At 33.8% G+C, this 20358-nt stretch overlaps 1 protein-coding gene across 1 annotated transcript in view; it reads right to left on the bottom strand.

Annotated features, from left to right (window-relative positions):
* Nucleotides 1-436: 436 nt before the first annotated feature.
* Nucleotides 437-20358, bottom strand: part of LOC126881544 (T-box transcription factor T-like) — an 82397-nt gene continuing 62475 nt past the window's right edge. Inside the window, exons 3-6 of the mRNA XM_050645875.1 lie at nt 17864-18092; nt 8080-8383; nt 2432-2587; nt 437-972 (exon numbers count right to left, since the gene is read on the bottom strand). Of these exons, the coding sequence (XP_050501832.1) occupies nt 485-972; nt 2432-2587; nt 8080-8383; nt 17864-18092 (1177 nt within the window). The 3' untranslated portion in view covers nt 437-484. The remainder of the gene's footprint in view (nt 973-2431; nt 2588-8079; nt 8384-17863; nt 18093-20358) is intronic.

Here is a 20358-nt window from a genome sequence, read left to right as displayed (position 1 = left end):
CTTTTTGGGTTATTTGCGAAAAATCGTCTGAAAACGTGGTTATTTTGTAGAAAAATTAACATATTCACTCGCAAACAACTCGTAAAGTATTAACTTGGTGAAAAAACTTTATAGAACAAAAGTTGCTTAGACTCAGTCATTTTATCTATTTCCGGACTTATTTCGAGCATATATTTTTCACCCTCAAAAGGGGGTGAAACTCACCCCTAGGGCAAAAGCACACATTGGCACAATATTACTTTTTTCTTTGACTTGTTAGCTATATGTATGCCAAATTTCATGTCAATCCAATCGGTTCTTTAAAATTTAGAGGTTTTACAATATTTTACCTTTAAAGAACGTACTATTAGGGACACCTTCCCTAGTCGGTTTAGAACCTTTCCACCTCAATCCAAAAAAAAAGGTTAGGTTTGGTACTAGGATATTTGAAATAAGATTATTTTTTTAAAATTTATTTAGAATATATACAAAAAGCAAATTAAACCTAATTTTGCATATGAGTCATAGAGATCCACTCCTGCCTGGGCGTACTCGGCGCAGATCCGGGTCTTTCTTCGTTGGTGCTGTTAACAGGCGTACTTTCTTCATATTCTTCCTTTTCAGAATTATTCACATCAGAATGGTACACCACCGAAGCTGTTCTATCTAAACCTATTTGAGTATATGTTAGATCGGAATTAACCACTGGAATATACTCGTGGTTCTGATAAGCTACATCGCCATAGTAACCAGAATAAGAGAGATTTGTGATACTGGCTATCGGAGAGTGTTGGTATATTTGGTGACTAGGTGATTGGTTGGGGGTGGTTTGATTGGTCAGTTGGTGTGGTGGAGGAGAATTCGAGGAGATAGACCAACAATTAACTGCTGCAGGAGGAGTCTGTATTGTTGTCATTGTTGGCCAGCTTGTGTAGGTTGGTCCTGTTGAGCTGTATAATGATTGTTGCTGGATGTGGTCTGGTGGTGTATATACTGAAACACACATAATAATCCTTTTAAAAAGTAATAATTACTAGTCACCATTGGATAATACATTACAATTCGTTGATGATCAGATATTATTGGCATAGGAAAAAGGTGACTGGGAATATATAGCGAGAAAATAACGAAAGGGATGGGATACCAAAATAAAATCATCACTTAGCCTCTACTTGTCCATTGTTGAAGGTAGGCCCCCCGTAGTTCACCCCACAAATCCCTGTCCTGACCCGCTTGCATCCAATTTTGGTATATCAACTTCAGGTCATCTGCCCATCTTGTTAGTTATCGTTTTCTATTTCGAAAGCCGTCTTGTCTGGATCTCCACTCGAAAATACGTTTTGTCCATCTGCCGACCTTCGTTCTCGCGACGTGCCCTGCCCAGTTCCATTTTAAGGTCGATATTCTTTTGATTGCGTCGGATTTTCCCAATGAACGGCGCAATTATGTGTTAGTTATTCAGTTGCTAAGGGTTAATCCCAACTTGGGCCATTTCATTGCCTTCTATGTTGTTCGAATTTTGTTTGCGGACGTCTTAGTGAGCGTTACTTTTCCGCACGCTAGGTCATAACAGGCAGCGCACATCGATAAAAGGTTGTTCTCTTTCAGCAGATGGGAAGAGCTGATTTGAAAACATCTCTTAGCTTTTCATAAGCTGCCTAAGTCAATCCTATCTACGTATTAGTTCATTGGTCTGGTTATCTCTACTTAACAGAATTTCGTGCCCCAGATATTTGTATGCTGTTTGTTCTATACTTGTTCCAGCTATGTTGATGTTCTCACTCAGAACGAGTTTTGTCATCGCTTATGTTTTTGAGTTGTTGATCTTAAACCCTTTGCATGGTAAAGCCTTTTGCACATTTCGATGGAATGATCAATGCGATCCGTTATCAGGACTATGTCGACCGCTACCCTAAGGCGACTAAGTTGCTATCCATTTATGTTTATGCCCTTTTCGTCTAGGTTTGCACGCTTACACATGTATTCCAATACTATTGTGAACAGTTTTGGCAAAATGGTGTGACCCTGGTGAACGCCATGATGAATGTTGAGCTTGTGTGTATCTTCGTGAAGGCTGACGCAAGCATTATCATAGACATTTTTGATGATAGTGGTGTAGCGGTGATCTATTTGGCATTATTTTAAAGGTTCTAGCATTTTCTGATGGTTTACTGTGTCAAATGCTTTCTCATAAAAATCCCAAAATACAATTATAAATGTGATAAATAAGGTTTATTGCGACGCTGACGTTTCGATTTCCAAACTGGAAATTTAATATACAAAACTCAAAATGCATCTTAATTTATTTTGCATTTTGAGAACGACTTCCAAAATGGAAATCGAAATACCGATACCGATAAGACAGTCGATTGTATTTTTTAATAAGTTATAAACGTATATTTCACGTAAATTTTTACTTAGAATAACCCTGAGATATCCATATTTCTCTTACCATGTGAGGGAGGTGACACTGATGCTGATTTTTGCCTTTGTATTGTATATGGTGCTGATTTTTGCCTTTTTAATGTTGGACTTGATCTGAACTGACATGCAGACATTTGAGATGCTGGTGCGTACATTGGTTGATGAGGAAGGAACCAAGAACCATCTGAAAAAAAAAAGTTTTATTAAAGTATTAAAGTATTAAGAACTGGGGTTCTAAAAATTTATCACAATTTATCTTTTTAACCCCAAAAGACACAAAAAGGGAAAAATCTATGCTTGTTTTTAAACTAGGAGGAGTGCCTAATTCAAATTAACACTATGTAGAAAGTTGGAGGGGCCAATTTGGTCCCTGTTGCGATTTGAAGTTATTGTAGTTTTTTTATTTGAGGCGATAATCATTTCATATTTTATGACTTTTAATATTTTGATACAAAGACTTATTTAACACAAAAAATATTGTTTACTAAATTTATTAAATGGTTTTTCTAACAAATCTACCATAGAAGTCTAAAGGGGCCAAATTGGCCCTGTGTAAGTTATTATAATTTTCCGGGAAATTCGACGAGCCTTTCTATCAAATTCCTGTCGGATGGGTAAAATTATATTTATGTATGTTTATTGTCAGTGGCGGCTCGTCACAGGAGGCAAGGGAGGCTTAGCCTCCCCATAAATTTTTTACACACGCTACACTATTTTGTTTATCTTGAATCGCGAAAAACAACACGCACCCTCACTATTATACAACGTGTAAATTCCATTATCACTAAATATCCATATGTACGGAGCATTAGCATTAGAACGCTGATTGCGTCTCAGTTTTTTTAATTATTATTGTAGGCAGGACCCTGGGTTATCCCGAGATGCATGAATGGAGCCGAGAAGCCGGCCAGCCTCCGTTGCTAATGCTCCGCGCAGCGCAGCAGGCCTTTAATGAGACCCGGTCTCCTAAGGCTATCCTCACACACAGCTACTAAAAAGAAACCAGTTGGTAACTTTAGTTACCAATCAGTTACTTAGTAGTCACTGCCCATGCATTTTAATGAGTGTCCGCACACAGCGCTACTAGTTAGCAGCCGCTCTATAATGCGGGAGTGATCAGTCGACAGCGGACTGGACATGCAGGTCGCTTGGTGACTAGTTTTTAGTCTTTTGTGATATTTTATTAAAGTTTAATACGAAAAATTGGCGGAAGAGTCGTTTAATATAAAATTAATGCAAAAAGTGGAAAACATCCGTGCCTATATAAACTTCATTAACTAGTTTTGAAGGGAAATAAGCCACAATTTTACTAAACAAATGATTTTATTAATGTTTCGACGTGCAAATCGGATGCCGTTGGCAAAATACAAAAAATATTAATGAATTAAACAAAAATGTTGTTGCTTAGTAAAAAATTATTCTTCTAATAATTTATTTAATCTGACTCATTTATATCGGCAATTCAGACATATATTATACATTTTAAAGTAGAAGAATTTAAAATGATATTGCCAATATTTATGAGTTGCGCTCCTGGGACGACTTTACTGAAAGATAGTTCATTCCATTACATAAAATCAACCCCAACTCAAGAATATCCGTCACAAAAAAATCATAACAGACATGTGCTCTGCCTTTAAAAATACAACTACATGCAATGGTCATAATAAATAACAACCACAATATCATTTTAAAGTCTTCTGTTTTAAAATGTATAATATATGACTGAATTGCCGATATAAATGAGTCAGATTAAATAAATTATTAGAAGAATTTTTTACTAAGCAACAACAATTTTGTTTAATTCATTAATATTTTTTTGTATTTTGAAAACGGCATCCTATTTGGACGTCGAAACGTTAATAAAATCATTTTTTAGTAAAATTGTGGCTTATTTCCCATGAAAGACTAGTTAATTACAAAAATTCCACAAGAAAGTAGCTTCAGAACAACATATTTTATATAAACTTAAACACCGCATAACAAAGCTACTCAGTACAACGTACAGTCAAGAAGTGACTCGTTTTATTAATTTTCAGTAGCGTAGTGTGCGAGCCATAGTTGATAACCAGTTGATAATTCTAGGTACCAACTAGTTTAGTTTCTTTTTAGTAGCTGTGTGTGCGAAAGGCCTAACAGTGGCATCTACGGTGCCATCACACGCTGCCCGGAGATTTACCAACGGAGGCTAACTAGCTTCTCGGTTCCGTTGCCGTTGCGTGCATCTCGAGACAACGAATTTTAGGGTCCTGACTAAAAATAATGAAAAAACTAAAAGTGCGAATTTTGTTATGAAATTTGGTATTTGGAGTTAGAATAATATTTGGAACAACTTTTTCCGATATTTGTAACGCAAAGCAAAATATCGGTAATTTATCATGTTTTTGGATCCGCAGTAGGCCGCGTTTAGAATTAAAAAAATTCAGTTGAGTAACTTAAAAAATGTAAACCTTCAACCTGTATGGACTGCAAAACTTCAAATCTGTATTTATTTTGATATGCATATCTACTTACAAACATGGAATTGTTAACAAATAAACGGCACAAACTTTGGTAAGGTTAGGTTACTTTATTACTAGGTACTTAGGTACTAGGTACTTACGTTACTACGTATTAAACTTTTACAATTAGACTAATTATTTTTAAAATGATATGGTATTATGAAATTATGAATTATGATGATATTATGAAATGTAAAAAAAATGGTCAAAAAATGGGGCCTTACATTACATTTTTGGCGCATTTTTTGCTAGTGCAAATTTGTCTAGATATTTTAGAGTTAGGTATAGCCTCCCCTATTGTAAACATCACGAGCCGCCACTGTTTATTGTAAGTGGTTACCCTTATACTGGTACTGATCATCTACGTAATGAAGATAAAATTGTTGGTGAACACAAAGATACAATTGTGGGTGTAGACAGGGCCGCCGAGAGGGCGGTACGCCGGTACATTTTACCGGGGCCCGCCGATATAAGGGGCCCGGCGTCGACCCGACCAAAGACATAATTTTTCCCGTTTTTTTTTGTGCTCTTCGCTTTATGTCCATAATGCGTTTAATTAATACTCGACTATATTTAATATTATGACCTTTAATAGATTTGGTTTAAAATTTTAACAGCAATAAATCACAGGAGTCAAGTACTACACTGCAGTCAGATAAAACTATGGTATGGATATGGATATTAAAAATATATCAGGGCTTCTGAAGATTTACAAAAATCAGAAGAATCTATGTTGAAGAATATAAATTAGTTACCAGCAATTATGGAATAAATCCAGTATTTACAGCAAATACAGAAAAACAGCTCAAAAAGCCTGTGAGATTTTTGGTGATTTGCCTGGGCCTAGTAGTGGTGCAACTGATAATTTTGAGCCCGACGCAATATTTCGCTGGGAAATATTTTAATATTGTCATGTAATAAGCAATTTAACCAGAAAATTTAATACGGAAAATAAAATTCATTCGTATTTAAAATTTTATGGATATTCCGAGATGAAGATGAAGACAATATTAAAAAAAATTGATATATGTATTGTGCGGGTTTTATAAAGAAGACATCAGTGAAGAATTGATAGATGAAATTTTTCATTTGAGAGCGATATACACGGATATTATTGGTGAATCTCAACTTTCTCCAATAGATTTGCTTAATAAAATTAAACATCTCAAATTTGGATCGTTATTGCGTTAAGAATATTTTGCACATTAGCGGCGACAGTCGCAGAAGCAGAAAGATCGTTTAGTTTTCTTTTTCGTATAAAAAATGCTATAACGTAATGATAGCTAGTACAATGAAATAGGATCGGTTAGCTGCCTATCAACTTTGTGAATTGAGAATGATTAGGCAAAATCATGCGATTTTTCGAAAATTAGAGACATTTTTGCCGATCAGAAAACTCGAAAACACCTGTATTATAAATATTTTCACTATTATAAATATAATCAAAATTTAATAAAATTTATAAGTATTTAAAAGGTTTCTTATCATTTATTGTTAATAATTTTATTTCTATAAAAATTAAACAATTTTCTTCGCTCTTCACTTTTGCCGGGGGCCCGCCCTTCACTTTTTACCGGGGCCCGCTCATCCCTCTCGGAGGCCCTGGGTGTATAGGATCAAATGACGCGCAAATATACTACAAAAGTAACTTCAAGACGATGGCCTATGTACGTGTTTTATAATACTCTTGAGTTGGAAGCAATAAATGTATGGATTATTTATAAAGAAATAACTGGAAGTAGACTCAGTCTTTGTAAGTTTATTCTTTGGCTGTGTGAAGAATTATGGACCCCATACCTTGCCTCCCGAAATCTGGAACTACGCCTAACAACACCAGGTCTACCAACAACTATCACTGTTACTATCGAAAAACGACAAAAATATCAGTTGAAAATATTTTGTAAAGGAAATGATACTTCCAATCATTGCCGCGGCTGTAACAAGGCAATGTGTGGCAAATATCAAAAACTGCAAACTGTATAGTGTTCCGAATGTTTTTGATAGGCAGCGAATGTGTTAAACAATGAAAGTAAAAAATAAAATCATATTCTATCGTCTAGAGTAGATTTGATTTCTTTAAACTGAGTTTTAATTTATCAAAGAACGTGGGGCCAAAATGATCCCTTCCGGCTTTCTAGGTAGGTAAGCTAAGCCCGACTTTCTAATGTTAAAACACAGGAAAGTTTATTCCACTACATTATGAAATTCTGACACTATTAATATTTATAAAATTTTGACACTATTTACTTTTAAACTTCTTTTTAAAATTATATCGGCAATTTTTTGTGTTTCTCAGTTATTTCTTTAATTTTTAAATTTTTAGTCTGCATTTATATAAAAAACTGTTGTTTTTAGAACTCTCTAGTGAATTATTAGTAGTCTTATAAGTTGCCCGATACTGATTACCGAATTACCATCGAAGGCCGACCAATAAAGAAGATGAATCTGGTGATTTTTATATTGACATTATTTGGTGTGAATCTGTCTTTGAGTTTATTCCTCCTATCGTTTAAATCTTGTCTCTAATTTATTTGTCATTATTGGAGATCTATAGAAATTACGATAACTTTTTTGGCTATTATTAGCACAATTAAATACTTTATCATCATCAGGGCTTTTCATTCCGGATGGAATGTTTGCCGGTCTTACTTAGAATCTCTGATTCGCTTATTGAGGTGAATCACTTCGCATTCCACTTGTGTGATGTAAAAGTTTGTTGTATAACTTGGCTTTCGTTACAAATTTCTTCCATTCATTTCGATATGTGCATTAAATACTTACGCAACATTTATTTACAATTTTTGATAAAATTTGTTATACAAACAATGACACTGACCTGACAAAGAATCCCCAAAATTATCTATTTCGCCGCTACTCACGCTGGTATCGTTTCATGTACCCCCACCATGGTCACGCACGGAGCGGATCCTGTTGAAACCATAGCTTCCGAACTTTTCGTTAGTTGCAAATGTTATTTAGAGCATTAATTGGCTAACTCCGCAATGCTCTTCTGACTCTAATGACCAAGATAATACTCTACTAAAATAACTTTCTATTCAACTAACAGACCCATAATGACAAATCTTTTAATAGCGACATAATTTTAAGAAATGACCTAATAAATTTATTAAACCAGTTAATATAATTAAAAAAGTAAATTATATACTATACTTACATTGAGAATACTGACTTTGTTGTTGTCCATAACTGCTTGAAAATTCCCTCTGGCTATATAAGTTATCAGGTCTTTCTTTCGCGTCGAGAAAGGCTTTAGCGAAGGGATTGTATTTGATTTTCAGAGACGTAACCTCTTCATTTTGGTAGGCGGTTACGGCGATGAACTGGGTCTCGGGAAAAGGGAATGTCAAGACTCTTCTAGGCTCGGTGCCGACTCGGACTAGATGGACTCTGGGTTCATATTTGTGAAGGGAGTTGAGCATTATTTGGCCGTTTCCATTGGATTTGTTTGTGAGTTTTACCTAAAATTATATATAAATAATATAATAGATATAGACGAAATTAAATATCAAAATGATTTGATTTCGGAGGACTATTGTACGAGAGACCAGATTATTTTGAAAATACATTTTACAGTGCAATCACTCCAATCAAATCTCGGTTTCAGAAGTTTAATCTCAGAATTTCAAATATTAAAAACAAATTCAAATATTATAGGCAATGGTTTTAGTTCAAATGCTAGTATTGATAGTGTCAAATTACCGACTACAGATTAACTCAAATTTAGTGGAGAGCTTAAAAGCTGGGTATATTTCCACGATCCATTTGATTCTTTAATAGATACAAATATCATTATAAAAACAAAATCAATGGGAAAGTCCCAGTAGCTGGCTGTATACCATCATTAAAAATCATACAGAACAAGTAAAAACTTCGTTTGTATAATGGTATAAAAAGTTTATTGAAAAACTAATAAAAAGTCATCCAAAAGGATTCGCAAAACGTTTTCAATCTAGATCAGATCATCTTCAGTGCGCAGTACGAAGTATTTCCACGTTAGAATTAATGCAAAAGGTTAAAATTATGACTAGTTAAAGAAAAAATGTGGATAATACTTACGTTCTGCTTATTACATGAAACTAGCAACCTTATAGAATAGGTGATATCGAGAAATATGATTTACATTTTTAAAAACTGATGTTAGTAGCGACTCTAAGTCGATGTTAAGCGATAAATTTAAGAGTGCTCAAAGGGCAACATGATTCACTGCTCTATGGTAACGTGTGGTACTTGCCAGTTCGATGGACACAGACCTACAAGAATATAGGAGATGACAATCTATTTATCAGACTGAAGTGACATGACAAGACAGGTAGTCAATTTTTGGTTATGAATTTAAATTTAAATTATCAGTTAAGCTGAATGGATGTTAATAACTGTATTAAAGTGGAATTTAAATTATAATAAAATTAGATTCTATTATAAAAGTCTAAAAGGCAACTCTCTGTTACAGAAAGAACTGTTATTGTTATGTTAATAAAAATGTTATTCATAGTAAAGTCAATGACATCATTGATGACAGTTTAAAAAGGAAGAATAAAGTTTAATTTAGTTTTGAAATAAAAATAGAACTGAAAAAACTTGAATGTAAACAACTAATAGGGCTTTTCATTCACAGTCATTTGTTTCGAGCTTCTGTCATATCTTGTATAATCCGTGTAGACTAATGTTATACACAGATTATACAACATATGACAGAAGCTCGAAACAAATGACAATCGGTGAAAAGCCCTATAGAAGGAAAATATAAGATACCTAGTGATATTGTAAAAAATTGAAAAGAGTAATGTTGGTTGCCTATGATTATGGTTGTAATGGGTAACAAAGAAAGAGAAAATGCGTTTTTTGCGTTTTTAATTTTTTTCAAAACCCTATCGAATAACACCAAAAATGACTTTCCACCCCGTCTATTGGAGGTGTTGTGGTGGGGGATAGGGGGTAACCTTAAAATCTTAAATCGGATTTATTTATTATGCAGATTTGGATTCCTCATGAAAAGATAAGTAAGATTTATTCGAAACATTTTTTAGGATTGTTGATAGATGGAGCTATAATTGGAAAAATACGATTTATTAGCGCCATCTATCAACAATTCCAAAAAATGTTTCGAATAAATGATACTTATTCTCTCATGGGGAATCCTAACTGCAATAAAAAACGGGGGTTCCTATTTAAGATTTTAGAGTTACCCCACTCCCCACCTCCAGAGTGTAGAGTAGGGTGCATCGAAAAAGGCAAAAATTTTTTTTTGCGATGGAAAAGTAATACCTCACAAAAGTTGCCCAATCAACTGTTAAGTGCTTTGGTAAAATTTTTTCGAAATTGGAAAATATCTTCTGCCCCCCAAGACAATTAAAAATTTTGAAAAAATGTTAACAGACGAAAAATTTTTTATTTCGAAACCAAAAAGTGATAGCTCACAAAAGTTGCTCACCACACTATTTACTATTTTAGTAAAATTGCGTTGAATTAAAAAAATATTTTCTGCCCCCCGCGGCAACTAAAAATTAGAAAAAAATACATTAATATGTGAATTTGTTTTGTAAGGGAAATGTAATACCATATAGAACTTTAAATAAATTCGGTTTAAATTGGAAAATATTTTCTGGTTTCACAAGGCAATTAAAAATTTAGCAAGCTTAAGAAAAGTATACCAAAACATTATTTTTATAACAAAATAGCCTAACTTATCCGTCTCCCTGACGTCACCCAAGTTTTTTAATACTAAAATAAATATAAAGCAAAGTACAAAATTAGGTATATAAATATTACAAAAAAACAGGGCCGTGCGGTGCTATGATGCGGTGAGGCAGTCGCATCAGGCGGCATCACAAGGGGGCGGCATAATCAGTAAAATGAAAATACATCAAAATAATCATAGGAATAAGAAAGGGCGTGCAAAATAGAATATTTGAAAAATATCCGATGGTGTGTGTCATTCAAGTTTAAGGCTAAGGTCAGACAAGCGATCATTTACGTCGCCGTAAGAGCAGTAAAATGGAGCGCGAAAAATGGGCCTATACTATGTTGCTATGTTGCTGCGTGATATTTTACAGCTCGTCTGGCCATCCATTGCTCTCACCGTAAGACCCATTTTCGTTCTTCATTTTACTGCTCTTACGGCGCCGTAAATTATCGCTTGTCTGACTTTAGGCTAAATAGTGGCGCATGCCACTCTGTAAACTTAGTTTTAAAAGTGAAATCGTCTTTTTCTACAGAAATAATAACCTTTTTTTGTATTATACAAGAGCTGTACACTTTTTTCTGGTTCTACAAAGCGTTGGGAAGCTCTGAAAAAACATGTTTCACAACTAAAACCGTTAACGATACTAGTAGATGGTCAAGTCGAATAGATGCATTGAAACCTTTAAGATTTCAATTTTGTGAAGTATATGATGCCTTATTCGAAATAATAGAAGAAGTCAACAAAGATACAGAAACTAAAGTCAAAGCACGAGGATTACCAAAATAAATTTATATGCGGTGTAGTTCTTTGGCATGATATTTCATTTCATATAAATTCGGTCTCAGTCTCGAAGATGTTGCAACATGTAATAAACTATAAATTTGTCAGATTGTGCAAAAAGGTTGTCAGAAACAATAAAAAAAATGTGTGTGTACTTTGTACGCACGTAAGAAGTTATACTTCTATTATAATATGATTTCAACGAAATAAATATACCTTAAACAGTTTATTTTTATTTTATTTAAATATTAAACTAATTTTAATGCCTAACACTTTCCAAAAAAAAAAGAATAGGAATGGTCCGGATTTGAACCCAAGACCTCTTGATCTGTAGCCGAATGCTCTAACAATAATGCCGCGACCTCTCTGTTTATTTAGTTTCTCGGACGTAATGACAATTTACGGTAACAAACAGACGAAGTGAAGTATAATAAATATAAAAATGTTTTAATAATATGTACTTATCTTACTCCCGAGGAAGACAAATCCTAAGACACATAAATTATAATAAATATATTTACTAAAAATACTAATATATTCTTTTGACACCTTTTTTTGCACTGATATAAATCGTGACTGTGGCCGATCCGGGTTATTGAATATCCGGGTTAGCCGGAGAATATGGTAAAAATTAATAAAGTACATATAAATAATAAATATGCACGTTATAATTTCCGGGTTATCGGAGGCCGACTTATCGGGGTTCCACTGTACATAACTTGAAAGATTTAACAACTAACGCCATACTGTCTGTGTGCGCATGCGCGCAGAATAATAAAAATTCACTCCCAATCGCGGCTAAAGAAGTATAACTTCAAAAATTAAAAGTTACAGAAAATAAGGCTATGACCAAATGAAAATTACTGCTAATGAAATTGCAGAAAATCTTGATATAAACTCCGAATTTCCAGCGAAAAATGAAATTCGGGCCAGGAAAAAAGCGTCAATTTGATGCCGAAATATGGATTAACAGAAGAAGATAAATTTAAAATAATTTTTTTCATCTATATTTTAGACATTGTCATTAATTCTTTGATTGTTCGATTTTCGCTTCTAGAAATTCATAAATAAATAAATTTTTGATGATATTTTTAAATTGGGGGAAATAAATGATAAAACACTAAAAAAATATTGTATGAATCTTCATTCAATACTTTCAATAGAAAAAGAATCAGATATACAGGCAAATGATCTTCTACAAGAATTGTGTAATACATATATCCATAGTCCACGAAACCTTTAGAAGTTTTAAACTATTTCTGTACACCCAAATGTAGTTGTATCGCTAAGCATTTTATTAACACTCCCTGTCTAGGTAGTGAGTGGGGAAAGAAGTTTTTCAAAATTAAAAATTATTAAAAACTGTTTACGAAGCTCCATAAGACAAACAAAACTAAAAAAATTAGCACTCATTTCAATAGAGTCCTCACTGTCTGCTACTTTAGACTACATCAATCTGATTGACGAATTTGCCAAAATTAAAGTCAGAAGGGTAAAATTGTAATTTTTGTAAATGTTATTTAATTGTTAATACGTATTTCATTTAATTTCAATTATGTTTTGACCCCCTCCGTGGCTCAGTGGTAAGAGCGCCTGCCTTTGGATCGAAAAAATCCGAAAGGTTGTGGGTTCGAATCTCACCAGGGTCAGAAATTTTTCATTTATTATAAATTAATAAATGAATATAGTTTCTGTCCTTGTGGGATCGGTACTCACCGGAGGGACCGCAGACGTTCGGATACAATTAGCGTCTCTTTGCAAAGACAATGACGTCGACTTTGCAAAGTAACAAGGCACTTACTCAACACACACACTACACATGACACTAGGTACCTAACTGTTCAAAATTACCGTACCTACCATGCCAATGGCCATTAGTTGTCGAGGCATTAGTGTTCATTTTGTGCAGTTGCATTTAATAAAAATAAAAGTGAAGTTATATTTAAGGGGCGGCATTTCGAAGACTTGCATCATATTGAAAAAATGTACCACACGGCTCTGCAAAAAAATATGGTAAAAGCATTCTATTCGAAGATGTCTTCCGATTTAGCATTAAAGTGAGGCATAGTTTTTCTGGAATGAATTCGAGTTTTTATAAATCCATCCCTCGAATACGCTCCAAAAACTTCTAGAGAAGCTTGTGTCACAAGCTTGACAGATCGTTCTACACATTGTTTGTGGCAGTGACATTTCTCCATCTGAATGTTAAAAGGTTCTAAGTTAGGATTCTTAATAAAATCTCGCAGATTGTCATACGAAAATCTAGAGAATATAGGTGGTTCTGTAAGGTGATATTCTTGTTAGTTAATTAACTCAAAGTAGTCGTTTGAATCAAAATTTTTATAGGAGAACGTTTGAAGACCCTTACGTTTTTTGATTTGGTCACTGGCAAACTTCTTTTGATGTCCAAGGGTAGATCATTTGAATGTCGCAGACATACAAACCACTGAAGCGGTTTTTTAAGATGTTTTTCTAACAGCGGTATTACATCACCCTTAACGCCAGTATTTACGACTGTATCGTCACATGTAACAGCTGGATTTGATACTTTCTGATATACCAGACAGCGGATACACATATCCGAAATATTTGCACACTGGCTCATGCACAAGTGTTATGTGTTCTTCCACGATCGATTGACCATAAAACTTGGTACTGTTTTTTACTTGAGCTAAAGTTATGTCTTTGCGTCGGCAACTTTCTTCTTTTACCGTTGTTCTCTCAGATTATATTTGTTTTTGTTTTCCTATGAATCGAGCTTATCACCATTTTTCTGGGACCTCTTTGATTTAATAGAATTTCGCGCTCATCCAGAGGCACTTTTTGAGATTTGCTACAAAGACAATTAATCAGAGTGTCACATTTGCATGCTGCGAGATCGAAACGTGTAGTTTTACTTTTGTTCTTAAAGCATTGATTTTTAATTTTGTAAAATTCACTGCTTTGCCTCTTCTCAAATGTTGTCATAAGTTTCATATATTTGTCAGGATAGGCTTTTAAAAGCTGAATTATTCTTGTATGTTAAATTATTATTGGAATTAAAGCCTTTTTCCATATTTCCTCCAATTGAATTGCAACCTGTTCGACAATACCAGAAAATTCTGGCTCTTTCTTGCTAAATTTTTTATCCTCTTGCAACTACAAAACTTCATCGCTTGTTTGTATTTCTGTAAAACATTTTCAGGTATATTTGGTGGTTACCCAAAAATGGGGCGGTCCACAGCATATCTGGATTTTATTCTTCATGGTCCTAGTTTATCTATTTTAAAAATCTTTAATTTACAAACAACAATAATAAGAAAGTAAGGCATCGCACTAAACATAAGTGAAAATTACACGCACGGACTCACGAAGCGGGACATTTCAAAGGGGTTGGGGAGACTGATAAAGCAAATACAACTTTAAATATCATTTAAATTTTTAATTGACAACATTTTAAGATTTCTTTAATTGATCTTAGATCGAGTTAGCACATATTTTATTCTAAATAATATAAATTGAATTTTCCATAAAAATGAGATATTTAATAAAATTCAAGGTCGTTGGGGAGGGGGGCAGAAAATTCGCTTAGAAAAAAAAATTAAAAGTTCTAATATGCTGAAAAATAACAGTAGCAACTTTTTCACGCTATTAGATATAACATTTCCAACTTTTATTTTTTCGATGCACCCTAGTGTAGAGTGTAGGTTCGTGTTTGGTGCCATTCGATAGGTTTTTGAGAAATATTAAACACGTGTTTTTTGGTTTTGGTTTTTCACTTGGAAGTGTATTTCTCGAGATATTAGACCGTTTCTATAATTTAACACATTGACGGACAGTACGTCAAATGTATAAGCAAGTGTTGTGACTGTATTTTGCAATGTAGAATAAGGAAATTAGTGAATTTCTTTTAGCGCTTATAGTTTATGGAAACAATAAGTTTTTTAACATTGTTTGTAAACATGTTTACGACGACCATGGACGTTCTGTCCGTCAACGTGTTAACTATGGTATCACGATAAATCGATTTTTTCCAATTATTGCGCCATCTATCCATAATTAGAAAAAATCTCTCGAATAAAAGTTCCTTACTTTTACGAAAGGAATCGAAATATGAAATAAAAACTGGGGGTATCCTTTTAAGATTTTAAAGTTAGGTACCCCCCACCCCACCTCCAGGAGGTGGAGTGGGGGTCGTGTTTAGTGCCATTCGATAGATTTTTGAAAATTATTGAACACATATTTTTCAGATTTTTTATCCGATGGTCATTTCGCGAAATATTCGACCGTTCCGCTACTTTTGGGACACCCTATATATATTTTGATCTATATCTGATTTCTATGTTGATGATCTGCTGACTGGTTCTAATTCAACTTTGGAACTTTTTCGTCTAAGTATTAAAATTAATTCAATACTTTAAAGTGATTGCTTTCCTTTGAGGAAATGGGGAAATAAGGAACACCACGAAAAATATGGACGAATACCATTGTGAAGACGGAATAGACAAAATACTATAATATACTCCATAATACCTATTAAAAAAGTGTTAACTGATAACATTAAAAATTAAATGAAATTACTTTTGACCTAAAGACAGAAATGTTAAAGTAGTTGTGATTCCCATTCTTCCCATTTTATAGTAGACCAGGGCGCATCTGTAAAAATATTAGTACATTTGGACGTTGAGAGGTGACGCACATTTTTTTGTTGTAGAAATTGCTTGGAAATAACTCATACATATAATAATAATTGAGTTATCCTCCCTGTCAAAAAGGTCCGGAACATTGTTTAAATAATCAAAATGTCAAAAAATGTTTTTTGATTATAACTTTCAAAGTATTCATTACCCAGAAAAGTTGCACTGACATAAAAGTTGATTAATTAAATTTTCTACAATATAGCATTGGTTAAATGTTTTTTTAAATTGTCACCCTTGTTGCAAAATAGCAATAATTGCGAAAAAAACCATAAGAAAACAAGTATTTAAGCATTTATGCTACACTTAAGAACTTCATATTTCACCCAGAAAAACTTCATGATATAATAAAAGAATACTGTATATTTCATTGAGATCGGTTTAATAAATTTTGCAAAATAAATTTTGCAATCCAGCTTTTCGCAAAAAAATGCATTTTTTCAAAATGTTACAGGACTGAAAATAAAGCAGACAGCAAGGTGAATTTTTTTTTCATATAGAAGAATACTGTACCTTTCCTTTGCAATTTGCAAAATTAAAACCGGTTAACTATCACGGCATTAGGAATTTTTTTAAATAAACATTAATTTTTGGTGCTACGCGCAGGACAGCGGATACGTTTGCTCTGATTGGGCATTCCAATGACCTTCGATAATGATTGATAAATTTTAATTTTTAGTATATTTCGATATAAATAAATAAATTTGTTTATTGCAAAATAAAAACACATACTCTGTCCTTTGAAATAATACTTTTTTTAGCAAAAACTTTCTTTGTTCATATATTTTAACTTAGAGAATAAAAGTTTATTATTTTTAAACATATGCAATTGTTTAAACAATATTTCACAAACAATAATCAAATTAGTTTGATTTTTGTAGAATTAAAATACCTATTAAAATACAACAAAATATAGAGTAAGAACATAATATATTAGATAAACATTGGTAGCCACAATATTCGATAATTTTTGACAGGTCATTGGAATGCCCAATCAGAGCAAACGTGTCCGCTGTCCTGCGCGTGGCACCCAAAATTAGTGTTTATTTAAAAAAAATCCTGACACCGTGGTAGTTAACCGATTTTAATTTTGCGAATTGCAAATGAAAGGTACAGTATTCTTCTATATACAAAAAATTCAACTTGCTGTGTGCTTTATTTTCAGTCCTGCAACATTTTGAAAAAATGCATTTTTTTGGCGAAAGCTGGATTTCAAAATTTATTTTGCAAAATCTATTGAATCGATCTTAACCAAATTTACAATATTATTTTATTATGTCATAAAGTTTTTCTGGATAAAATATGAAGGTACTAAGGGTAGCAAAAATGGTTGAAAAACGTAAAATGCGAATACTTGTTCTTTTATGTTTTTTTTTCGCAATTATTGCTATTTTGCAACCAGGGTGACAATTTTTAAAAATTTTAACCAATCCTACACTGTAGGAAATTTAATTGCGCAACTTTTATGTAAAAGCAGCTTTTCTCGGAAATGAATACTTTTAAAGCTATAATCAAAACAAAAAACAAAGAAAAAAATCGAATTTTTCCTTCAATTTTTGACATTTTCATTATTTAAACAATATTCGGGACCCTTTTGAGTGGGAGGATAACTCAATTATTATTATATGAGCTAATTCCAAGCAATTGCTGCAAAAACATATGAGTCACCTCTCAACGTCCATCTCAAAACAGATGCGCCCTGGAATATAGTAGACAAATACAAAACTATACAAAAATTTAATTTTTCAACATGTTTGTTTTCTACTATTTTGAAAATATAAAAACAAAACTGTTTTTACCTTTGCGAAAGAAATTGCTTCTTTCATCCAATGCGCTCCAAAATTTGGTGACTCGGGATGTATGTAAATTGGATTAGATGGAGGAACTTCAGCCTTCCCCCCTGGTACCCATTCTCCATTGACATATTTCCACCTATGCGGATCAATTTGAACAAATTCTAGTAGAACTGTATACATGGCCTTTGGATCGAGACCTCCAGCTGTGACTTTAATAACAGGAAACATTCGCCTGAGTAATAAAATTTATTTATTAATTAAATTATTTATTTTAAATACTCTTATTAATAATATAATAACTCATTATTTTATATAGGGTGTCCCAAAAGTAACGGAACGGTCGAATATTTCTCGAAATAAATGTCGGATCGAAAAACTAAAAAACACGTTTTCAATAATTTTCAAAGATCTATCGAATGACACCAAACACGACCCCCCACTCCACCCCCTAGAGGTGGGGTGGGGGTTAACTTTGAAATCTTAAATAGGAATCCCCCGTTTTTATTTCTGATTTGGATTTGTTGCGTAAAAGTAAGCAACTTTTATTTCAGATATTTTTTTGAACTATGGATAGATGGCGCTATAATCGGAAAAAACCGTTTATCCTGATACCGTAAATTTACCTGGTAAATTATAGAAACGGTCTAATATCTCGAGAAATACACTTACAAATGAAAAACCAAAAAATAGGTGTTTAATATTTTTCAAAAACCTATCGAATTACAAACACAACCCCCACTCCATACCCTGGAGCTGGGGTGGAGGGAAACTCTAAAATCTTAAATAACAACCCCCATTTTTTTTTATTGCAGATTTGGATTCGTCATGAAAAATTAAGTAACATTTATTCGAAACATTTTTTATAATTTTTAATAGATAGCGCTAATAAATCGTCTTTTTCCAATTATAGCGCCATCTATCAACAATTCTAAAAAATGTTTCGAATAAATGTTTAGTTTTTCATGACGAATCCAAATATACAATAAAAAAATGGAGGTTGCTATTTAAGATTTTAAAGTTACCCCCCACCCCATATCTAGGGAGTGGGGTGGAGGATCATGTTTGGTGTTATCATTCGCAAAATATTCGACCGTTCCGCTACTTTTGGGACACCCTGTATAAAAAAAAGTAATACAACTAAACGCCAGAGGTAAGTAATGTTTCGTCTGTGGAATTGAAATTATACATGGTCATATATAACTACTATTGGAACGTATACTAGGTTATTTGGGCCCAAATATGACCAATTGACTAAATATCCTCTATTTTCTTCATTTAGCTTTAGCATATGGACTACATCCTGGAGGTTTCCACGATACGGTAGTTCCACGGTACGGTAGTTGTTCCAAGGCCCAAGGCACGGTAGGCACGATTTGGGCAGTCTGAAACACAATAATTTATGGTCTGGAGTCTGGACCGGGGAAGACTTGATCTGATGAAGCCTTGAGTTAGGGTGGATATCTGGAAATAGTCTGATTCTATTGTTGGCATCCATCCTGTTGATCATTCCCAATGTATATCATAAGTATTACCAATTTTTCGAGCAGTTCTGATTTTACGATTTCTGGATCTGAGCCGACGCTGCTCGTTTGTGAGGTTGTTGGCTATACTTTTCTGGTACTGTTTCACTAATGTTGCCCTGTGGCGTATATCTGGTGAAGCAATATTACTCCAAGTAGAAGTAGAATCCACTCATTTGGATTGATTTTATTGTTCCAGTAATTATTTTCATGGTTTGATTAAGTTGGACATCGATTTTGTTGGTATGTGCACTATTTAGCCATGAAAATACTCGGAATGGGACGTTTCGATGCCGCCGGTTCATCGCCGGCCGTTTCGATGCCGCCGGTTCATCGCCAGTCCATTTCATCGCCGTCATATCTCGCATTTCCTAGAATTCCTAATTAATACTAAAAATAACTAATAATTGTAACTGTCGAAAATTCGGAAATATATCAGATAGAGATTAATTGACTGGCGATGAATCGGCCGGCATCGGCATCGAACTGGCGGCATCGAAACGGCGGCGATGAAACGTCCTAGACCCAAAAAAAACCAAAGCTAAAGTAGAGGTCCGAACTGTGACCGCAGAAGTACCCCAAGTTGTTGCAGCAAGTTTTGTTATTATATTTTTCCTTGATGTCAGTTTAAAAGCTGTATGTGTAGGATGACTTTTGAATGTTAGTGTTCTATCAAGTATGATGCCTAGATATTTGGGGTTGTTATTATGTTTGATAGTTGCATCATTTAGAGTTACTATGAATTATTTTTGAAGATATACTACATTAGGGGCGATTGGGAAAATACCGACTGAATTTATTATATTAAACGAAGCAATAAAGCACTAAAATCGGCCTTACCTCCGAAAAAAAAAGGACAAAATGGATCTTAATAATTCTTTTTGCATTCGATTCATGAATGTGCCCGGGCCTCGATTTTTGACCCTTCGCTTCGTTATCGAACGTATTCGCTACGTATACTAAACAGATAATACGAAG

This window comes from Diabrotica virgifera, chromosome 3 (genome assembly GCF_917563875.1).
Source record: "Diabrotica virgifera virgifera chromosome 3, PGI_DIABVI_V3a".
NCBI classification, from domain to species: Eukaryota; Metazoa; Arthropoda; class Insecta; order Coleoptera; family Chrysomelidae; genus Diabrotica; species Diabrotica virgifera.
This window is presented reverse-complemented; position numbering and strand designations above follow the sequence as displayed.